Raw genomic sequence first — 23633 nt, forward strand, 5'->3', positions numbered from 1 at the left:
CTCTCTGCTATTCCTAGATCTTGTCAGGCACACTCCCACCTCAGGACCTTTGCCCTGAACGTTCCCTTTCCCTGGAAAGTTTCCCGCACACATCAGCCCAACTTCTTTCCTCCCTGCATTCAGTCTCTGCTCCAACGCCACATGCTCAGGGAGACCCTCCTGGAGCGTCCACCTAAAACAGCTCACACTGCAGTCTACCCTCAGTCCTCCCCCAACCGGCTTTATCCTCTACATTTTGCTTATCACTACTTGACAGTGAAAAATTAGATAACCATATCTCTTCCCACTGTCAGTGCTCTAAGGGAGGGAACTGGGCTTTGTTTCTTCCTGTGTCTCCAGCTCCTAGACCAGTGTCAGGGAGCAGCAAGCAGGTCCTTGCTAAATGCTGAAGGAATTTGTTGAGGCCTCCATTTTTGTCGGTGGCTGTGCTGGGCATTTCACCTGCATTAAATCGCTGTTTTGTCAGAAGCATCCCAAGCCAGGGAGACTATTTTATCTTCTGCATTTTATTTTCCTTTTTTTTTTTTTTTCCACTTATTACAAAACTCTTCAAACACACAGAAAAGGAGATAGAGTGACAAAATAAACTCTCATATGCCCATTAGCTTGATATAATTGATAGAAATATTTGGCTATTTTGCCTTTATTTTCTTCTAAAGTAATTTAATGTAACTACAGACATCAATACGATTCACCCTCAAATACTTCGGTGAGCATTTTTATTTTTAATTATTATTATTATTATTATTATTTTTTTTTTTTTTGAGGAAGAGTCTCACTATCTCATCCTGGGTAGAGTGCTTGTGGCGTCACAGCTCACAGCAACCTCAAACTCTTGGGCTCAAGCGATTCTCTTGCCTCAGCCTCCCAAATAGCTGGGACTACACGTGCCCGCCATAACACTCAGCTATTTTTTGTTGCAGTTGTCATTGTTGTTTAGCAGGCCCTGGGCCAGGTTCAAACCTGCCATCCTGGGTGTATGTGGCCGGCACCCTAGCCACTGAGCTACGGGCACCACCTCAGTGAGCATTTATAAATGATGAGAACATTTCCTCCACGTAACTACAAAGCGATTTTCATAACTGTGATATCTACTTTTTTTGCTAAAGTGTTTTTAAGGTAAATTTTGTCTTTTTACCCTATTTCAGCATGCATCTCTAGATAGGGATATTTTCCCATATAACCACAATACAATTATCCCCCAGACAAAACTAAGGAAAATCCTAATATTATCTAATAATCAGCCACAATTTACTTTCCCAACGGGACAAGCTTTATCTCCATTTTCATAGCTGAGGAGAAAGCTTGCCCGAGGTCCCACAGCAGAAAGAGAGAGAACCGGGATTTGCTTCCAGGAAGTCTGGGGTCTTTGCTGTCACTGCGGCTTAGGCTGGGTGAGTCAGGGCAGAGCTAGGCTCCTCACAGAGGGATGGCCGCACCCTGGGAGGGGAAGCTTGAGGCTGGGGAGGCCGCGGGGGAGGAGGGGGAAGTGCCCACGCATCCGTGGCTGACTTGCTCTTTAGCAAAACGTCTGGGAGGAGCCCCGGGGGCCACAAAACTGCCTCCTTCCCTGTCCTCGGAGAGAAAAGCTGCAGGAAGGTGGCACACAGAAGCGCCCTCCGGACATGGGCCGCCCGCTGCTGTCGCTGCTGCCGCCGCTCCTGCTGTTGGTTCAGACCTGCGTCCCAGGTAGGGGCTGCGTCTCGAATGCTGGCGCTGGAGACAGGGTGTGTTGGGGACGCGACGGGAGAGGGGAGGTCAAGGTCTTTGAGTTGGGGAAATGGGGTTCAGTCCCAGCGCCATCCCCAACCAATAATAATTATTCTCGTGCTATCTGCAACCCCACGCAGCGCATACCTGGCACTCAGGCGCTCAGGAAGGATCGGTCCCTGTTTAGCTACAGGGACCAGCCAGCATTTAAAGAGCGCTCTTTTGAACTTCCTTGCGATTTCAAACCAGCCGCTTGAACCATTGTTAATGCTGTTTCTCAGAGAAGGAAACAGAACCATGGAGAGGCTAAATAACTGGCCCCAAATCACATGAGGATCCTGGCCCCACGCTCTCTCCATTCCGCGCCTGAAGACAGGTGCCCTCTTTACAAAAGGTCTAAAGAGAGATCGACCCAGGGCTTGTTCCTCGAGGACCCTTCCCTTTCACATCTCTCTCCGCGACTTGACTGTCGCAACTTGCTTACCCCGGAAAAACGTTGGGGGGAATGGGTTTGCGAAATGAGAAGCATTCGAGAAGGAACTGAGTCAGGGCGGAATGGGGACAGGCGTGGGGTTGTGCGGCGATGAATAACCTGGAAAGCTCTTGAGACCACGGGAGGCCGAGAATGAGTAACAACTCTGGAAAACTCCCGGTTTGGAGAGGGAAAAGGGATGCCCTGGAAGGAGGCTTACCCAGCAGGGAAGAGCCTTAGGGCGGGGACAGTGAACCTGGTCATAACTTCGGGGAGGAGCTGGGGCCCCGCGGAGACCGACGGGGCGGAGCTGGAGGCGGGGAGAGAACGTCCAGGAGGGGGCAGGGGCGGGACTAGACCGTCAGAGAGGGGCGGGGGCAGGGGAGAAACGTCCCGGAGGACCTAGGGGCGGGGCTATGACCTCAGGGTAGAGGTAGGGGTGCAGCTAAACGTCGGTGAGCAGCAGGGGTAGGGGCTGAAGTGTCCGGGGAGACGCTGGGGGCGGGGTTTAGAGGACCTATATGGTAGCTACAGCCGGGGCTAAAACCTGCAGGAGAGGCAGGAGGGCAAGGAGGAAACGTTGGTTGCGGGGAAACTGGGGCATTTGAGATTAGAATTTCCGAAGGGCGGACAGGTGGGATTTGAATTTCAGAATAAACTGATGGGTCGGGGCGCCACCTGTGGCTCACTAGCTCAGCGAGTAGGGCGCCGGCCCCATATACCGAGGGTGGCGGGTTCAAACCCGACCCCAGCCAAACTGCAACAAAAAAATAGCTGCGCGTTGTGGCGGGCGCCTGTAGTCCCAGCTACTCGGGAGGCTGAGGCAAGAGAATCGCCTAAGCCCAAGAGCTGGAGGTTGCTGTGAGCTGGGACGCCACATCACTCTACCGAGGGTGATAAAGTGAAGACTCTGTCTCTAAAAAATAAATAAATAAACTGCTGGGTGGAGAGAGGCAAAGGAGGAGGGTGGAATCTGGGTCTAAGAGTTGGGAGGAATAATTCCACTAGGGCACTGGTGTCGCCAGCGGAGGTATAATGTGAAGATTAGGGTGCACTAAGCATAGACCGCGGTAACAAAACTTGACAGGAGGAACAGACCTAAAGCTGGTGGGGTGGGAGAAAGGGCCTAAATGGAGTCTCTCCAGATAGGGCGGGGTTAGGACTTTCAGGATAGATCCGGTGCGAAAACAGAATTAAAGAGAAAATGGGCCAGGGCAGAATTGTGGGGAAGGACTTGGGGCAGAGATAGAACATGAGCCCCGGCAGACTGGGAGGACTGACGGTCAGAGCCCAGAAGAACGTGGAGCACCAACCTGAGTGGACCAGTTCTGGCTTGAGACTTGGTTCTGGTTTGGAGGCATGAAAGGACGAGAGGGGATCCTGGTACGGAGGGTATGACCCCCTCTTATCTCCTCTCCCCACTTCTCCCTTCAGCCTTCTGGGGCCTGCGGTGCAAGCATTGTGAGAGCAGCGGGTATTGCTGGGTGGACGAGTGCGCCCTGGACCAGGACCTCTGCAGAACCACGGTCATGCGCATTTGGGAAGGTGAGGTCCCCCTACTCTGTCATGACAAGATACAGAAGTGACCAATTAGCCTCTCACCAGTTAATTAGGGAAATGCAAACTGAAACAACCAGGAAATTCCGGTTCACACCCACCAGATGAGCAGGCATTTAAAAATCTGACAATGCCAGGGTTGGTGAGGACATGGAGCTATAGACCCTGTGTTGGAGGGCAAAGTGGCAATTCCCCCACCCAGAGTAATTTGGCAAAATCTGATGAAGATTAGCGTGCCCTAGAGCCAGCAATTCAGCTCCTAGGATGTAGAAATGCCAGAGACATACCTATAACAAGGTTCCTCACAGCACTGTTTGTGACATGGAAAATTGGAAAGAAACTTAAGTCTGTCAGCATGAGAGGCATAATCACCTGATGGGATGCTTCACCCCAGTTTAGATGAAGGAACTGGAGCTACAAATATCAATGTGGATGCATTTCAAAAAGATAAAATTGAGAGAAAATAGCCTGTTGGAAGAATATGATAAATTTTTATAGAAGGTTTAAGAAAACACGTGAAACAAGCTGGGCACCATGGCTCACATCTCTAATTCACACTTTAGGAGGCCCAGGTGCAGAAGGATCCCTTGAGCTCAGGAGTTTGAGACCAGCCTGAGCAAGAGATAGCCGGGTATTGTGGTGGGGTAGTATTAGTCAGGCATGGTAATGTGTGCCTTTAGTCATAGCTACTTGGGAGGCTGGGAGTTGGAGGTTGCAGTGAGATGTGAGCATGCCACTGCACTCCAGTCTGGGCAACAGAGTGAGACCTTGTCTTAAGACCAGGTGCAGTGGCTCAGTGCCTGTAGTACCTGTAGTCATAGTTACATTGGGAGGCCAAGGCGGGAGGATCACTTGAACCCAGGAGTTTGATTTTTTTTTTTTTTTGAGACAGAGTCTCACTTTGTCACACTCAGTAGAGTGCCATAGCATCACAGCTCACAGCAACTCCAACTCTTGGGCTCAAGCGATTCTCTTGCCTCAGCCTCACAAGTAGCTGCTACTACAGGCACCTGTCACAACGCCCGGCTATTTTTAGAGACTGGGTCTCATTCTTGCTCATGCTGGTCTGGAACCCGTGAGCTCAGGCAATCCTACCAGAATGCTACAATTGCAGGCGTGAGCCACTGCACCTGGTCTTAAGACAAGGTCTCACTCTGTTGCCCAGACTGGAGTGCAGTGGCATGCTCACATCTCACTGCAACCTCCAACTCCCAGCCTCCCAAGTAGCTATGACTAAAGGCACACATTACCATGCCTGACTAATTAAAAAAAAATTTTTTTTTGCAAAAAAGTTTAGATCGTGTTACCCAGGCTGGTCTCAAACTCCTGGGTTTAAGTAATTCTCCCACCTCAGTCTCCCAAAATGCTGGGATTACAGGAGTGAGCCATCATGCCTGACTAACAATATCTTTTAAATTCTATTTCTCTTCTTTCTTTCTCTCTCCCTCCCCCCCCCACCCCATGTCGCCCTCAGTAGAGTGCCATGGCATCACAGTATCCTCAAACTTTTGGGCTTAAGCTATCATCTTGTCTCAGCCTCCTGAGTAGCTGGGACTATAGGCACCCACCCCACTGGCCAGCTATTTCTTTTGTTGCTGTTGTCATTGTTGTTTAGCTGGCCGGGGCTGGGTTCGAACCCACCAGCCTCAGTGCTTGTGGCTGGTGCCGTAACCACCATACCACAGGTGCTGAGCCTCTCTCTTTCTCTCTCTTTCTTTCTTTTTCCTTCCCTCCCTCCCTCCCTTCCTTCCTTCTTTCTTTTTTGACAGAGTCTCACTCTGTCACCATGGGTAAAGTGCCATGGCCTCATAGCTTTCTCTCTCTTTCTTTCTTTCCTTCTTCCTTCCCTCCCTCACTCCCTCCCTTCCTTCCTTTCTTCCTTCCTTTCTTTTTTTTTTTTTGACAGAGTCTCACTCTGTCACCATGGGTAGAGTGCCATAATCTCATAGCTCACAGCAACTCAAACTCTTGGGCTTGAGCAATCCTTTTGCCTCAGACGTCCAAGTAGCTAGGACTACAGGTGTGCGCCACTATGCCTGACTATTTTTTCTCTTTTTAGTAGAGATGAGTCCTCACTCTTGCTGAGGCTGATCTCAAACTCCTAAGCTCAAGCAATTTACCCACCTTGGCCTTCTAGAGTGCTAGGATCATAGGCATGAGCCACTGTGCCTCAATTACATTCTATTTCTTATAAAGAATATCTGGAACAAATATAGCAAAACGCTAATATTTTTACAAAGTTGGTTGACAAATAGGCAGTATTTATTATAGCATCTGTTACACTTTTTGGTATGCTGAAAGCATTTCCCTTTAGAAATTCCCATTAGAGACATCTCCCTGCTGAGATCTCTAAACTTGAGTTGGGGGGTAAGGGGTAGATAAATCCAGAAAGTCTCAGTGATAGTCTGTCACTAAGAGAGCAGCTTTCCTGTGTGTGAAAGGTGGGGATGTAGGAATAACTCTAGAAAAAGACAGAGTTGGACCCAAACAAGAGGAGAGGACTGGCAAGGATCAGCCCTGGGAGTGGGTGACCTTGAGACCGGGAGTCTCAGAGGGTGGTTGGGCTCAGGGGAGCCTCTGGGATAATGAAGATCCATTCCTTACAGGAGGGGAAGAGTTGGAGGTGGTGGAGAAAGGCTGTACCCACTCAGAGAAGACTAACAGGACCGTGAGCTACCGGACCGGCTCACAGATCATCACTCTTATAGAGGCTGTGTGTGGGTCAGACTTGTGCAACCAGCCCAGGCCTGGTGAGTGGGGCAGCCCTCGCCATCCCCAACTCAACCTTATCGTCATCCCAATCCCGTTTCTGATTTTATACCACTCCAACCTCAACTCCATGCCCTACACCAGTCCCAGCCCCAGCTCAAACCCACCCAACCCCAAACCCAACTCAGCCTCACCTCCAATCACACCTCCAACTTCATTTTACTACAACACTGTTTCCACCTCAAACCCATCCTTATTCTAAACACAGCTTTAATGTCATCACTACATCAACCTCATCCTCATCTCAAATTATCTCCAGTCTATCCCCAACTATAAACTTATCCTCATCCCTAACCCAGCCCCATCTGGCATGTTTGTGTGTGTGGTTGTTATGTAGAAGATGCAACATGGGCCTTCAATAAGCTCATACATGTGCTTGAGATGTGGGTGAGGTGTCTCACTGATGTCTGTCCATCTGATTTTTTCCATGGGGATAAGAAATGGTCGGAGCAATAGATGCTAAGGGGCCAAGATACAAGCAGAGACTCAAAGTTCTTAAGAGAAGAACTTGTGGTGGCGCCTGTGGCTCAGAGTAGGGCACCGGCCTCATATGCTGGAGGTGGGGGGTTCAAACCCAGCCCTGGCCAAAAACTGAAAAAAAAAAAAAAAAGAGAGAAGAACTTTGCTGGGGGCTAGGAGTCCCCTAGGATAGATGGTCCTTGACTTAGGCAGTTTAAAAAAATGTGGAGAAATTTCCATAAGCCCCATGGAGCTTTATGGCTTCAAGCTCTGGTCAGTTTTAAAAAAAGACTTAGAAAGGGTCAAATTCACCCAAAGTGCCACAAGAGAGGAAGAACAGGGAAAGAAGGGATCCCTGGCGCATGGTCAGCAGAGATTCCTCTTCCTGGCCCTAGTAAGGAAGGAAATTGATTAAGGTAGTCCAGTCATAGTGACGTCACTAAGCAGAGTGCCTGCGTTTGCTCTGGTTTTCTTTGTTCTTCATTCAACCGGATTCTGCCTGATTTTCAAGCATCCTTTTCAAACTTTCATCTGTTGGCAGGGCTGAATCAGATGCTCTTTTTTCAGGAAATGACAAGAGAGTGGACATTGACTTCCTCTCTCAGTGAGACCTGCTTAAAGAAAGCACTAATACCTGGGTCTAAAGAATACATCTAATCAGGGCGGCGCCTGTGGCTCAGTGAGTGGGCTGCAGGCCCCATATACTGAGGGTGGTGAGCCCCGGCCAAACTGCAACAACAACAAAAAATAGTGGGGCGTTGAGGCAGACGCCTGTAGTCCCAGCTGCTCGGGAGGCTGAGGCAAGAGAATCGCGTAAGCCCAAGAGCTGGAGATTGCTGTGAGCCGTATGACACCACGGCACTCTACGGAGGGTGGTAAAGTGAGACTCTGTCTCTACAAAAAAAAAAGAATATATCTAATTAGGGATGTTAGTTAAAATATTTAACAATATTGGTCAGTGTCAGAATAACCCCTGGAGACCCCCTGCTGGACCGGTGTTACCCTTTCACTGATAGATTACAGGGATATGAGGGTTAATAACTGATACACCTGTATCATCTTTCTTCCTTTCTTTCTTTCCTACATTCCTTCCTTCCTTCTTTCTTTTTTATTTTTTATTTTTGAAACAAAGTCTCACTTTGTCTCCCGGATGAGTGCCGTAGCGTCATAGCTCACAGCAACTTCAAACTCCTGGGCTCAAGTGATCCTCCTGTTTCAGCCTCTCTAGTAGCTGGGACTACAGGTGCCCATCACAATGCCCAGTTAGTTTTTTCTATTTTTAGTAGCGGTAGGGTCTCACTCTTGCTCACACTGGTCTCCAACTCCTGTGCTCAAGCAATCTACCCGCCTTAGCCTCTCAGTGTGCTAGGATTACAGGTGTGAGCCACCTTACCTGGCTCATTTCCATTTCTAGTGCCATCTTACCCTGCTTGTGGCAACTCAAATAGTTGGTTAAACTGCACTCTGTACTTACATAATGCTAGGGACCCAACAGTAACCAAGCCAGCCTTGGGCTCTGCCTCTGTGGAGCTCACCATCCAGTGTGTGCTGGGAGTGTGCCATAGAGTAGATGACAGACCCATCACCAGAGGGTGACTGGTTAGATTAATCAGGCTGTGAAAGGGGCAGCACAGGCAGAGGGGTCAAGGTGGAATCAGGGGAAAGTAGGTACTGTGGGATCCCAGGGGACTCACCTGATTCAGGTCAGGGAAAGTTTCCTAGAGGAAGGAACAGCTAAACTGGATCTTGAGGGATGAGTAGGAACCAGACTATTAAAAAGCTGTAGAAATGGCTCGGCGCCTGTAGCTCAGCGGCTAGGGCACCAGCCACATGCACCAGAGCTGGCGGGTTTGAATCGAGCCCGGGCCTGCCAAACAACAATGACAACTACAACCACAAAATAGCTGGGCACTGTAGCAGGCGCCTGTAGTAGTCCCAGCTACTTGGGAGGCTAAGGCAAGAGAATCACTTAAGCCCAAGAGTTTGAGGTTGCTATGAGCTGTGATACCACAGCACTCTACCAAGGGTGGTAAAGTGAGACTGTCTCAAAAAAAAGAAGAAAAGCTGTAGAAAGGGTTTTCCAACAGAAGAAGCAACAGATACAAAGGCCCAGATGTGGGCAAAAGTAGTGTGGCTGGAAGAAGAAAAAAATGGGGCAAGATGAGCGATGGCAGTGTCATGTTACATGGAGCCTTCTAGGGCCTGGTGAGGAACCAATACTGAGACTTCTTCCTGGGAGCACTGGGATGTCACAAAAGGGTTTTTAGTGGGACATGTCAAGATCACAGTTGTATTTTTAACAAATTATTCTGACCTCGTGACAGAAGACAGATTGAGGGGAAGCAAGAGTAGTTGAGGTGGGGAAGGTTGTCTGGGTGGAAAAGAGGGTGGCCAGACCAGGGTGTCAGGAACACCGAGGGAGAGAAGTGGTTGATCTGAGTGCTATTTGGCAGGTGGATGAACAGGCCTAAGTGATAGATTAGATGTGGGAAGGAGACCTACAGTATTGGTCATAGTAAAGCCACTTATATTGGACTCCCCCTTCTGCCAAGGATAGCTACAAACACTGAGCAAATAGTAAACAATTACTTGAAGTCATTGGAAAGCAGCAAGTGAAGGGAGGAACTTGAGGTGCTAGAATCTTTGAAATAAGGGAAGCGTGGAACACAACCTGGCTTTTTCCTTGAGTGCACTTTCCAATTTGCTGCTGTGAAGGGGAAATAGAGCCCAGATAGAAAAGAGAGTTGCTAGACTGAGAAGACGGAGGTTGGAGTCTGGGGCTGCCAGAATGTCTGGAAGAATTAAAATCCTGGAATGGATGGGACCACAGAAAAGGGAGTCCCCAATCTGCAAATAAATTTCCCTGAAGTCACTGGCAAGCTGTGCATGCATAGAGTGAGAGTCCAAGAAACTCAGCAGAAAAAAATAGTAGCTGGGAAGCTGCAGAACCAGGCAAGGCTTCCAGCAGGCATGTGATACTGGGGAGACAGAGGTTGCCAAGCTGAAGAAGCCTTGGGAAGCACCTCAAGCCTTGCCCTCAGAACACACCCTAGGGGTGAGGGCACAGCTGAAATAGGTCAACCCTAAACAAGCCTAAGTCCAATCCTTGAAAAGAAGAAGACCTAATAAGGTCTTCTTAAGAAGATAACATGATTTGAGGCTTTACTTATTTTCTTTTTTTTTCTTTCTTTTTTTTTTTTTTAAGAGACAGAGTCTCACTTTGTCGCCCTCAGTAGAATGCTGTGGCATCACAGCTCACAGCAACCTCCAGCTCTTGGGCTTAGGGGATTCTCTTGCTTCAGCCTCTCAAGTAGCTGGGACTACAGGCATCTGCCACAACGCCGGGCTATTTTTGTTGTTGTCGTTGTTGCAGTTTGGCCGGGGCCGGGTTCAAACCCGCCACTCTTGGTATATGGGGCCTGTGCCCTACTCACTGAGTCACAGGTGCCACCAAGGCTTTACTTATTTTCATCTATAATGTCTGGCATCTGATCAAAACTTACAAGACAGCTAGGCACAGCGGTGCACACCTGTATTCCCAGGTATACAGGAAGCTGAAGCAAGAAGATTGCTTGAGCCAGGAATTCTGGGCTGTAATGTGATACGCCATGTAAGTGTCTGCAGAGTTTGGCATCAGTAGGGTGAGCTTCAGAGAGTGAGGGACCACCAGATTGTCTAAAGAGGGGTGAACCAGCCCACATCAGAAATGGAGCGGGTCAGCTGGGCACAGTGGCTCACACCTGTAATCCCAGCACTCGGGAGGCCGGTGGATTGCCTGAGTTCATGAGTTTGAGACCAGCCTGAGAGCAAATATAGAACAACGCCTGAAAAGAAGAACTCAACAGATGTGCTTGACAGAGATTAGAAACAGCAGAGCAGGAGGGTTAAAGAGCAAATGCCTGTAGTCCCAGCTCCTTAGGAGGGCGAGGCAAGAGAATCGCTTGAGCCCAGGAGTTTGAGGTTGCTGTCAGCTAAGATGTCACAGCACTCTACCCAGGGTGACCAAGTGAGACTCTCTCTCAACGAAAAAAAAAAAAAAAGAAATGGAGCAGGTCAGAACTCATGCTGATCATCAGTGGGATTGAGCCTGTGAACAGCCACTGCACTCCACCCCGGGCAATATAGCAAGACCCCATCTCATAAAAACAACAACAGCAACTTACAAGGTATCCTGGAGAAAATAAAAAGGACCAGTTGCTCAGAAACCTCAAGAAAAATCCAACAATAGAAACAGAGTCATAGTGACTCAGCCATTGGATTCTTAGACAGGAAACTTTGAAATTGCTATGATCAGTATATTCAAGAAAACAGCAGAAAAGATTCAACATCTGGAATCCATTTTTTAAAACAAACAGCAAATATAGAACAACGCCTGAAAAGAAGAACTCAACAGATGTGCTTAACAGAGATTAGAAACAGCAGAGCATGGGCTGTGCCTATGGCTCAAGGAGTAGGGCACCAGTCCCATATGCCGGAGGTGGCAGGTTCAAACCTAGCCCCGGCCAAAAAAAAAAAAAAAAAAACAGCAGAGCAGGAGGGTTAAAGAACTAGAAGACAGGACAGTAGACGTTTTCAGACTGATGTGTAGATATGGAGGATCTAGGGTTCTGCCACGTTTCTGCCTTGGATGGCGCTACCTCTCATGTATGGAATTCAGGAGGAGGAGGAGCAGCTCTGGAAGGGTATAGAATTTAGTCTGGGGCTGGTGTTGAGCTATAGCCAGCGGTCATCCAAGAGGCAGTTGGGTGTACAGGTCTGGAGCTCAGAGACAAGTCTGAACTGGAGAGAGACGTGGGACTGACCAGAAGACAGTGGAAATGGAAGCATGTCAGCAGATAAAATCCCCATAGGAGAGAGTCTATACCATGACAGATGACAAGGGCCTAAGACACAGTCCCAAGGAATACCAACATTTAGAAGAGCAGCATTAGAAAAAGAGTTCACAAAGAAGACCCATGAATGATGTGAGACAGCTCATTGCCATCAATGATGGCAATCCATATTTTCACTTTCATGGAAGTTTGTGTGAGAATACTGGGGTTGTTGGCCGTGTAGTTATTTTTCTTTGAGGGGGATGATTTAACTTTGGATGTAAATGATTCACCTAATTACAGCTAGCAGTCTGCCAGTTCATAACCTTGGCTGAGATAGTCCTCTTGCTTCCTCAAGACTTGGCCCAGACTCAGCTTGGATATCTTAGGTTAAGACGGAGAGGGCATGCCAAGCATGGGAAATGGCATGAGCCAAGGCCTGGGCAGAGGAATGACTTTGGTGTTTCCAGGGAAACGTAATTGATCCAATTGGCTAAGAGTGGAAGGTGTGGGCAAAAGGCAAAGTTATCACAAGTTAATCAAATGAGCCTTTGATCCCTGAGACAGGTGGTATATCAGTTGTCTACTGCTACATTACAGATTACCCCAAAACTTAAAACAAAAATAAGGATATGTTATTTCCCAAAGTTCCTGAAGGTCAAGAATCCTGGAGCAGCTTAGCTAGGTGGTTCTGACTCAGGATCAGGATCTTTCATGGAACAGCAACCAAGATGTTAGCTGGGGATACAGTCATCTGAAAGCTCCTAAGGCTTCACTCAGATGGCTGATCTCCTCCCATGGCTTTGGCAAAGGCCTCAATTCCTTACCAGATCTCACTGCATGGTGCTGCTTGAGTGCCCTTACAATATGGCCTCTGGCTTCCTCCAGAGCAAGTGATCTGGGAGAGAGCCAGGCAGAAATTGCTGTCTTCTATGGTCTAGCCACAGAAGGCACACACTGTCATTTCCGCAGTATCCTGTTGGCTATATAGGTCCGTCGTCTTCTGTTTGGGGAAGATGTTGCACAAGGGTATGAATATCAGGAAGTAAGGATCATTGGAGACTATCTTGGAGACTGCCTACCACAGAGAACAATAGGAAGGTTTAGTCATTCATTTAACAATTATTTCTTGGGTGGTGCCTGTAGCTCAGTGAGTAGGGCACTAGCCCCATATACCAGAGGTGGCAGGTTCCTAACCGGCCCCAGCAAAAAAATAAATAAATAGATAACTGCAAAAATAATAAAAATAACAATTATTTCTTGATTATCTTCTCTGGGCCTGGCTTTGCCCTCCTGAGGCTCACAGTTTGCTGGAGGAGACAGGCTCGTCACCACACAGTGATGACCCAGAGGAGGCAGGACTGAAACGGGGGGGTCCAGGGACCTGTGGCAGCTCCGAAGGGGCACCTGGTCAGTGCATCAGGGAGGAGGCAAAATTGGAGATGATACCTAAAGAATGAGAAAGGCTTAGGGAAATAGGGAATAGGGGGAAGGTGTTCTAGGCAAAGGCAATGGCATGAAGGTCTGGGTGCCAGGCAGTGTGTATATCCATGGGCTGTGGGAGGTCAGTGTGGGTAGAGTCTCAGGGGCTAGTGGAGGGAGACGAGGAAAGAGAAGTAGCCAGTCTTTGATGGGCCTTGAATGCCACACTGAGGATCTTGGATTTTACTTTGAAGCAGTAGGGAGCCATACAAGGGTTTTGAGCAGAGGAGAAATAGAAATTTTAGAAATATCCTTTAGGGGTCATGTGGGAATGCACTGGGTTGAGTGGGGTGGTAAGAATGAAAACCAGGAGGCCAGAGAAGTAACTAGTGTTGAAGGAGGTCTAAGCTGGACCAGAGCCTGGAGCTGGAAAGGAAGGGATGGATTCTAGAAAATGTGCAAGCCTTCATAACTGGCAGGGTAGAATCAGGAGAAATTGATACTGAGATGAGTCCTCAGGAAGCTGGAATTCAAGAATTCTCCCCATGGAGTCTAACCCTCCTGTCTTTCTTCAAACAGTCCGTGCTCCCTCCTTTCCCCAAAGTCGTTACCTTGAATGTATTTCCTGCGCCTCATCAGACATGAGCTGTGAGAGGGGCCGGGAGCAGAGCCTCCAATGTCGCAGCCCTAGAGAACAGTGTCTGGAGGTGGTGACCTACCGGAGCCTAGAAGGTGAGTCCCAACCTGCCAGCAACTCCTCCTCCCTGCTTTGCTCTCCCCAAGGCTCCACTTGATTATAACCCTAAAGTAACAGAGATATAAGCAAGGGAAAAAAGTTAGTTGTCTCACACAGAAAAGCTCAGTGAGGGCAGCGACTGTGACTCGGTGGGTAGGACGCCGGCCCCATATACTGAGGTTGGCGGGTTCGAACCTAGCCCCGGCCAAACTGCAACAACAAAAAAAATAGCCAGACGTTGTGGTGGGCGCCTGTAGTCCCTGCTACTCAGGAGGCTGAGGCAAGAGAATCGCCTAAGCCTAGGAGTTGGAGGTTGCTGCGAGCTATGACACTACAGCACTCTACCAAGGGTGATAAAAGTGAGACTGTCTCAAAAAAAAAAAAAAGAAAGAAAAGAAAAGCTCAGTGACAGGAAGTGCAGCGCCACTAGGAGAGTTTGAGAATTACCAGGAACCCAGATTCCTTCTTGTTTCTTACATACCACGTCCATGCTCAAGACTGTCTCACAGCCCAAGATGGCTGCCAGAGCTCCAGGCCTCATGTTCAAGTTCCAGGAAGGAGAAAGGGGGAAAAAGGCAAGAAGGAGGCACCCCTCTTTCTCTTTTTGTAAGAATTCTCTTTCAGAAAGTCTTCATAAAGCACTTCTATTTATATCACAGTGGTCTGAACTTCATCACATGATTATACCTAGGGAGGAGGGAAAATGTAGTCTTAGTGCTAGATATATGACTGCCCTAAAGAAAATGAAGGTCCTGTGATGAGGGGTGAAGCAGAGAATGGCTGAATGGCTGCTATGGTGGACAAATCCAGTTTCAGCCCCTCCTCCACAATCTAACCTTTGACATTTCTTTCCTGCCACCCATAGAGAGTCTAAAGGATGAGCCACAGTTGCGAGGCTGTGGCTTCCTCCCTGGCTGCCCAGGCCCCACTGGCTTCCACAACAACCACACCTTTCATTTCCTGCAGTGCTGCAACACCACCAAGTGCAACAGGGGCCCAGGTAAAGGGCTGGGGACCTGGTGTGGGGCCCCGGACTGGACAGGGACATGCATATAAGCAGATTGCCACTCACTGTCAGGCCTGTTTCCTCTTCTGAAAAATGGGCATATATGACGCTCATCTTGCCAGCCCCAAAACTTTCTTTTTTTTTTGAGACAGAGTTTCATTTAGTTGCCCTCAGTAGAGTGAGCATCACAACTCACAACAACCTCAAATTCTTGGGCTTAAGCAAGTCTCTTGCCTCAGCCTCCCAAGTAGCTGGGACTAAGGTACCCCCCACACCCACCTGGCATGAGGTCTTGCTCTGCCTCAGTCAGTCTCCAACTTGTGCACTCAAGAGATCCACAGGCCTCAGCCTCCCAGAGTGCTAGGATTACAGGCATGAGCCACTGAGCTCTGCCCAGCCCCAAAACTTTTTAAACAGTGGGCATAGGCTGAACGTGATGGCTCATGCCTTTAATCCTAGCAATCCAGGAGGCCAAGGTAGGTGGACTGCTGGAGCTCAGGAGTTCAAGACTAACCTGAGCAAGAGCAAGATCCCATCTCTACTAAAATTAGAAAAAACTAGCCAGGTGGTGTGGCAGGTACCTGTAGCCCCCACTACTTGGGAGGCTTAGGCAGGAACCCAGGAGTTTGAGTTTGCTGTGAGCTATGACACCAGAGCACTCAACCAAGGGTGTTGAGTGAGACTCTGTCTCAAAAAAAAAAAAAAAATACACATATATATAAAAGAAACTTTTATTGTCCCTCCCCATCAGTGTAATCAAGATCCTCGTGCTACTCCCTTTCTGTAAAGTAGCACTGTATAACAGAATTTTCTGTGGACATGGAGGTGTTCTGTATCTGCGCTCTGTCCAGTATCATAACCACTACTGTACATGGCTGTTGAATTTTAAATTTCTGGCAGGGTGCAGTGGCTGAACGTGATGGTTCACATCTGTAATCATAGCACTCTGGAAGGCTGAGGCAGGTGCATCACCTGAGCTCAGGGGTTTGAGACCAACCTGAGAAAGAGTGAGACCCCATCTCTAAAAATAGCAGGGGCTCCATGCCTGTAGCTCAGTGGTTAGGGCACTGGCCCCATACACCGGGGCTGGTGGGTTAGAACCCAGCCTGGGCCTGCTAAAAACAACAATGAAAACAACAACAACAAAAAAAAAAGCTGGGCGTTGTGGCAAGTGCCTGTAGTCCCAGCCATGTGGGAGATTGAGGCAAGAGAATCGCTTCAGCCCAAGAGTTTGAGGTTGCTGTGAGCTATGATGTCATAGCACTCTACCAAGGGTGACATAATGAGACTCTGTCTCAAAACAATAAATAAATAAAACAAAATAAAAATAGCAGGGCATTGTGGCAGGTGCCTGTAATCCCAGCTACTTGGGAGGCTGAGGCAAGAGGATTGCTTGAACCCAAGAATTCAAGGGTTACTGTGAGCTGTGATGCCATAGCATTCTACCAAGGGTGACATAGTGAGACTTTGTCTCCAAAAGAAAAAAAAAATGAATTTTAAAATTCTGTCTGGAGGTAGTGGCTCACACCTGTAATTCTAGTACTCTAGAATTACAATGGGGAGGTGGGGAGGATTGCAGAGCTCAGGAGATGGTGATCAAGCAAGAGGGAGAAATAGAAAAACTAGCCAGGCATTGGGGCAGGTGCCTGTAATCCCAACTACTGAGGCTCGGCAGGAGAATTTCTTGAGCTCAGGAGTTTGAGGTTGCTGTGAGCGAGGCTGACACCATAACACTGTACCCATGGAGACAGAGTGAGACTCAATCTCAAAAAAAAAAAAAAAAAATTAGGATAGCGCCTGGGACTTAGTGGGTAGGGTGCCGGCCCCATATACTGAGGATGGTAGGTTCGAGCCCGGCCCTGGCCAAACTGCAACAAAAAAATAGCCAGGGGTTGTGGCGGGCACCTGTAGTCCCAGCTACTTAGGAGACTGAGGCAGGAGAATCACCTAAGCCCAGGAGTTGGAGTTTGCTGTGAGCTGTGACATCAGAGCACTCTACTGAGGGCGATAAAGTGAGACTCTGTCTCTAAAAAAAGAAAACATTAATTTATTTAAATTTAAATTAAACAACCACATGTGGCCGATGGCTACCCTATTGGACAGGGTAGCTCTAAATTTTAAGTTCTATGAGGGAAGCAATGGTTTTGTCTTATATAGTTGCTTACCCAGTGCCTGATATAGTGCCTGGCCAGAAATGGGGCTCTTGGAGAATTCAGAGTTGGGGTTTCCCTCAAGCCTTGGAGAACACCCCACCCCCTGGTGGGCACCCCCCAAGCGCTACTCAAACACCTGACCACAAGGTGGCTCCATCACATCTCAGGCTGACAAAAGCAAGGAAGGAGGAAGGCAAGTGCTAATTGCCTTGGTCTCTGTGTCTCTTTGTCTTCTCCCAAGTCCTGGAGCTTCCAAACCTGCCGCTGAATGGCGTTCAATGTTACAGCTGTGAGGGGAACAGCACCCATGGATGTTCCTCCCAAGAGGCTTCTCTCATCGGCTGCCGCGGCCCCATGAATCAGTGTCTGGAAGCCACTGGCACTAATGGTGAGGCTCTTTGGGAGGCTGGGAAAGGACACACTGTGAGAAAGGGCGTTTTGCAGGACTTGATTTCCGGTTAACTGGACTTCACAGAGCTGATCTTCCCGTGGAAAGGTCTCGGAGACTGTAGTAAGGAAATAGGGGTTGTCTGTCAGGAAATGGACATTTCTGCCTTAGAAAAGTACAATTTTTTTATTTTTATTTTTTAGAGACAGAGTCTCACTTTGTTGCCCTCAGTAGAGTGCCTTGATGTCACAGCTCACAGCAACCTCCAGCTCTTGGGCTTAGGTGATTCTTCCTGCCTCAGCCTCCTGAGTAGCTGGGACTACAACGCCCAGCTATTTTTTTGTTGTTGTTGCAGTTTGGTTGGGGCTGGGTTCGAACCCACCGCCCTTGGTATGTGGAAAAGTAGAATTTTTTAAAGGCAAGATTTCCCGTGGAGCTCGGTGTCTGTAGCACAGTGGTTGCAGCTCCAGCCACATGCATGGAGGTTTGTGGGTTCAAACCTGGCCCAGGCCAGCTAAACAACAATGACGACTGCAACAAAAAAATAGCCAGGCATGGGCAGTGCCTGTGGCTCAGTGGGTAGGACACCAGCCCCATATGCCGAGGGTGGTGGGTTCAAACCCGGCCCTGGCCAAACTGCAACAAAAAAATAGCCGGGCGTTGTGGTGGGTGCCTGTAGTCCCAGCTACTTGGGAGGCCTAGGCAAGAGAATCGCCTAAGCCCAGGAGTTGGAGGTTGCTGTGAGCTGTGTGACGCCACAGCACTCTACCAAGGGTGATAGAGTGAGACTCTGTCTCCACACACACACACACACACACAAAAATAGCCAGGCATTGAGGTGGGCATCTGTAGTCCCAGCTACTTGGGAGGCTGAAGCAGGAGAATCAGTTGAGCTTGAGGTTGCTGTGAGCTGTAATGAAACAGCACTCTACAAAAGGGTGACATAGTGAGACTCTGTCTCGAAAAAAAAAAAAAAGATTTCCCGTGGGTGGGTCAGACCTGCTATGGACATCTTGGGCTTTCGTCCTTTGATGTCTTGAGGTCTCTTTCTTTTCCAGTGGTTCTCGAGCTTTCAGCCACAAAGCTTCTTCATGCTTATAAAAATTATTGTTTATTTCAGGCTTAGTGCCTGTAGCACAGTAGTTATGGTGCCAGACACATACACCAAGGGTGGCAGTTTTGAACTGGCCCTGGCCACCTAAACAACAATGACAACTGCAACAAAAAATAGCCAGGTGTTGTGGCGGGCACCTGTAGTCCCAGCTACTTGGGAGGCTGAGGCAAGAGAATCACTTAAGCCCAAGAGTTTGCGGTTGCTGTGTGGTGACGCCATGGCACTCTACTGAGAGCGACATAGTGAGACGCTGTCTCAAAAATAAAACATATTGGGCAGCGCCTGTGGCTCAGTGAGCAGGGTGCCGGCCCCATATACCGAGGGTGGCGGGTTCATACCCGACCCCGGCCAAACTGCAACAAAAAAATAGCCGGGCGTTGTGGCGGGCGCCTGTGGTCCCAGCTACTCGGGAGGCTGAGGCAGGAGAATCGCCTAAGCCCAGGAGTTGGAGGTTGCTGTGAGCTGTGTGATGCCACGGCACTCTACCGAGGGCAATAAAGTGAAACTCTGTCTCTACAAAAAATATATATAAAAAAAAAAATAAAAAAAAAAATAAAATAAAACATGTTGTTTATTTCAGTGATTTCTATAGATATATACTGTAGAAAGTCAAACTGAGAATTTTTTAAAGGTTTATTTATTTATTAATCCTTTTAAAATAACAAAAATTCACTACATGTTAACATACGTTTCATAAAAAAAAAAATGACTGTTTTCCAAAACAAAAAAACTGTAATGAGAAGCCTGGCATTATTTTACTGCATTCATATTCTCTAACATCTGGCTTAATAAGAGACAGCTGGATTCTCGGAGCTGCTTTGCTTTTAATCTGTTGTGATATCACATGTCCCGTAGTTTCTGGAAAACTCCATTGTACACTTATGAAAGCAAAAATTCCACATGTTTTAGTATGATTATGAGAATAATTTTGGCTTCACAGACTTCCTGAAAGGGTCTCAGGCCAGGCGCGGTAGCTCACACCTGTAATTCTAACACTCTGGGAGGCTGAGGCAGGTAGATTGCCTAAGCTCAGGAGTTCGAGACCAGCCTGAGCCAGAGCCAGATCTTGTCTCTAAAAAGAACAGCCATAGAAAAAATAAACGACCAATTAATAATAATAATAAATAGCCAGGCATTGTGGTGGATGCCTGTAGTCCCAGATACTTCAGAGGCTGAGGCAAGAGGATCACTTAAGCCCAAGAGTTTGAGGTTGCTGTGAGCTGTGACACCCTGGCACTCTACAGAGGGCAGCTTAGTGAGACTCTGTCTCAAAAGGAAAAAAAGAAAGAGGGGGTCTTGGGAAACTCCTCCTGCCTCTGTGGTCCCTGGACCGTACTTTGAGAATTGCTGCTTTCTCTAAGTGTCAGTGAAGGTGGCACCAACCACAAGATGGCACATCATGTACTTAAGAATTCCAGGTCCACACCCAAGACCTGGGAGTTTCACTCAGACTTCTCTTTCTTTTAGGACTGGAGGACCCAACCTATACAATAAGAGGCTGTGCAACCAAGTCATGGTGCCAACATGTCCATGTGGCTGATGCCTTCCCCATGATGCATCTCAACGTTTCATGCTGTAATGGAAGTGGCTGTAACCACCCAGCCCGGGATGTCCAGCACCGCAGAGCGGGTGCCCCTCAGCCTGGCCCTACCCACCTCAGTCTCACCATTACTCTGCTTATGACTGCCAGACTGTGGGGAGGCACTCTCCTCTGGACCTGAACCCAATCCCCCACCTCTACCCCTTCTAGATCTGGGGAAACTCCTTTGCCCTTCCTTCAGCCCTTGGCCCTGAAGACTTGCTGCATGATGTCAGGCCAGTGTGCTAATGTTTCTGGGTCTCAGTCTTCCCATCTGCCAAACACCTACCTATCTTGGCAGGGTGTGGTAGTTCATGCCTGTAATCCTAGCACTCTGGTAGGCCAAGGCTGGCAGATTGCTTGAGCTCAGGAGTTTGAACAAGACCAAGACCCTATCTCTACTAAAAGTAAAAAATCTAGACAGGCGTAGTGGCAGGTGCCTGTAGTCCCAGCTACTTGAGAGGCTGAGGCAAGAGGTTTGCTCAAGCCCAAGAGTTTGAGGTTGCTGTGAGCTATGGTGTCATGGCACTCTACCCAAGACGACAGAATGAGACTCTCTAAAAAAACAAAACAAAGCCAGCTGCAGTGGCTCATACCTGTAATCCTAGCACTCTGGGAGTCTGAAACAGGTGGATTGCTTGAGCTCAGGAGTTTGAGAACAGGCTGAGCAAGAGTGAGACCCCCATCTCTACTAAAAATGAAAAACTGAGGCAAGAGGATTGCTTGAGCTCAAGAGTTTGAGGTTCTGTGAGCTATGATGCCATAGCACTCTACCAAGGGCAACAGAGTGAGACTCTATCTCAATAGTAATAATAATAATAACAACAAAACAAAGCAAAATGCCTATCTCATAGTAGAGTTGTTGTAAGAACCAGGGGAAAAAAGCTGGAGAAAAACTTTGGGCCAGGAGATATGATATAGAGAACTGTTGTTATTAATAATGTCACTATTGTTATTATTAATTAATATTCACATTATTTATTTTATACTTAAATAAAGGTTTTTGATACTCAGTGATTTTTCTTTTTTTTTTTTGGTAGAGACAGAGTGTCACTTTATGGCCCTCGGTAGAGTGCCGTGGCCTCACACAGCTCACAGCAACTTCCAACTCCTGGGCTTAAGCGATTCTCTTGCCTCAGCCTCCCGAGTAGCTGGGACTACTGGCGCCTGCCACAACGCCCAGCTATTTTTTGGTTGCAGTTTGGCCGGGGCCGGGTTTGAACCCACCACCCTCGGTATATGGGGCCGGCGCCCTACCGACTGAGCCACAGGCACAGCCCGATACTCAGTGATTTTTATATCAGTGAACAAGGTCAGGTGTGGCCTTCTCCATAGCATCTGTGTTTGGGAGGATGAGTGGTGGGGGGCACCTTTCCACAGGCTCTTGGAATTAGAAATCATGTTGTAGGACCCAGGCATTTGTGGCCCCTGCCTAGGGGACAGTCCCTGTGGGCTTCTACACTAAGCTGCCTCCACAGCTATTTCTGTCTTCCAAATGCAACCTTCCAACTCACCCACCCAACACTAACCTTTAGTCTCTTCTCCCAAACTTCAAAGGTTAAGACTATTTTGTTGGTCTAAAGGAGACATGTCTGTGTTTCCCAGGGTGCTCTGAGACAGGAGCTGACCTGAGGGCTAGACCTCCCTTGATGCACTGCAGTGAGAAATAAGGACAAGATTGGGCGGTGCCTGTGGCTCAGTGGGTAGGGCACTAGCTCGATATACCAAGGATGGCGGGTTCAAACCCCACCCGGGCCAGATAAAACAGCAGTGGCAACTGCACCAAAATAGCTGGGTGTTGTGGCAGACACCTGTTGTCCCATCTACTTGGGAGGCTGAGGCAAGAGAATCGCTTGAGCCCAAGAGTTGGAGGTTGCTGTGAGCTGTGACGCCAGAGCACTCTATGGAGGGAGACAGAGTGAGACTCATAAAAAAAAAAAAAAAGGACAGGACTGCATTTCCCCTGATGCTCTCAGGGCAGGGCATAAACACTGGGCTATATTTCCCAGAATGCCTTAGGACCTTCAGACAAAAAGCCACAACTACCATTTCAATGACACTTTTGGAGCATATTATTGAAGAATTTGTGTTTTCTATGGTTCACTGAGGCAACCTATGGAGACAAAATTACATTCCCCATGGGGCCTTGTGGTTAAGGAAGAAAAAAATAGAACATTTTCTACGGTGGTATTTGGGGGCAGGTGAGGGACAGGGTTTCTTTTTAGGACTTCCTGCAATCACATATCACCACTGGTCATTGTGGTGGCTTAAAGAGGTGGGATCCTTTTGAATATGAATGACTTTATGACTGCATGACTGCTTTGGCCAGTAGAATGTGGAGGAAATTTTGCTGTGCCATGTTCCGAAACCAGGCTTTAATAAATGACAAGCTTCTACTTCTTGGTCTGGGGAAGACAGTTGCCATGTAAAAGTCTTACTACCCTGAGACTGCCATGCCATAAGGAAGCCCAAGCTACTCATATGTAGATAAGATACCACATGGAAAGAAAGCACCAGGCGTCTCAGCCATCTCAGCCCAGGAACCAGACAAGTGGCTAAAGGAGTCACCTTCAACATGCAGCCCCTGCAGATATGATGTAGAGAAGGAAACCCAGCTGTATTAGTTTCCTAGGGCTGCTGGAATAATTACTACGAACCTACAAACTAGGTGGCTTAACACAACAGAAACTTATTCTCTCACAGTTCTGGATGCTAGAAGTCCAAAACCAAGGTGTTGGCAGACCTGTGCTCCTCTAAAGCCTCTGGAGAATAATATTTCCTTGCCTCTCCTTGGCTTCTGCCAGGTGCCAGCAATCCTTGGCATTCCTTGACTCACAGTTACATCACTCCAATCTCTACGCCCTGTCTTCACAAGGCCTCTTCCCTGTGAGTGTAGCTGTGTGTGTCCAAATGTTTCTCTCTCTCCTTATAATGATATCAATCACTGGATTTAGAATCCACCCTAATTTTCTCCTCCCAACCCCTGGGCATGGATTAATCTAATCATTAAATTTAATAAAATCTGTAAAGACTTTTCTAAATAAGGTCATTGGCATAGATCCCAGGGTTTAAGACTTCAATATATTTTTTAGGAGGATACGACTCAACACCCACAACACCAACCCAAAGCCTCAGATAATATAGCCCCAGATGAATATTCCCTCCATCTCCAGCTGTTCAAGCCACTTCATTTTTGTTTCTAGTTCATCATGAAATAAATACACATCAATCCTGCTCAAATTCCTGACCCACAGAATTGTAAAATAAAAAGATTGTTGTTTGAGGTCTCTAAGTTTTGGAGTATTTTGTTATTGGAACCGTCTTTTTTTTTTTTTTTTGAGAGAGAGTCTCACTATGTTGCCCTCGGTAGAGTGCTATGGCGTTATAGCTCACAGCAACCTCAAATTCTTGGGTTTAAGAGATTCTCTTGCCTCAGCCTCCCAAGTAGCTGAGAGTA

The 23633-nt window shown here is 47.9% G+C and overlaps 1 protein-coding gene across 1 annotated transcript; it reads left to right on the plus strand.

The window, feature by feature from the left end:
- Positions 1–1353: 1353 nt before the first annotated feature.
- Positions 1354–21175, plus strand: PLAUR (plasminogen activator, urokinase receptor). Its single transcript, XM_053607143.1, has 8 exons — positions 1354–1394; positions 1524–1689; positions 3617–3727; positions 6346–6489; positions 13780–13932; positions 14802–14936; positions 17337–17483; positions 20065–21175. Exons 2-8 carry the CDS (start codon positions 1626–1628, stop codon positions 20316–20318), a joined length of 1008 nt encoding a protein of 335 aa, XP_053463118.1. The 5' UTR covers positions 1354–1394; positions 1524–1625; the 3' UTR covers positions 20319–21175.
- Positions 21176–23633: the final 2458 nt, after the last annotated feature.

Source organism: Nycticebus coucang, chromosome 10 (genome assembly GCF_027406575.1).
Source record: "Nycticebus coucang isolate mNycCou1 chromosome 10, mNycCou1.pri, whole genome shotgun sequence".
Classification (NCBI taxonomy): Eukaryota; Metazoa; Chordata; class Mammalia; order Primates; family Lorisidae; genus Nycticebus; species Nycticebus coucang.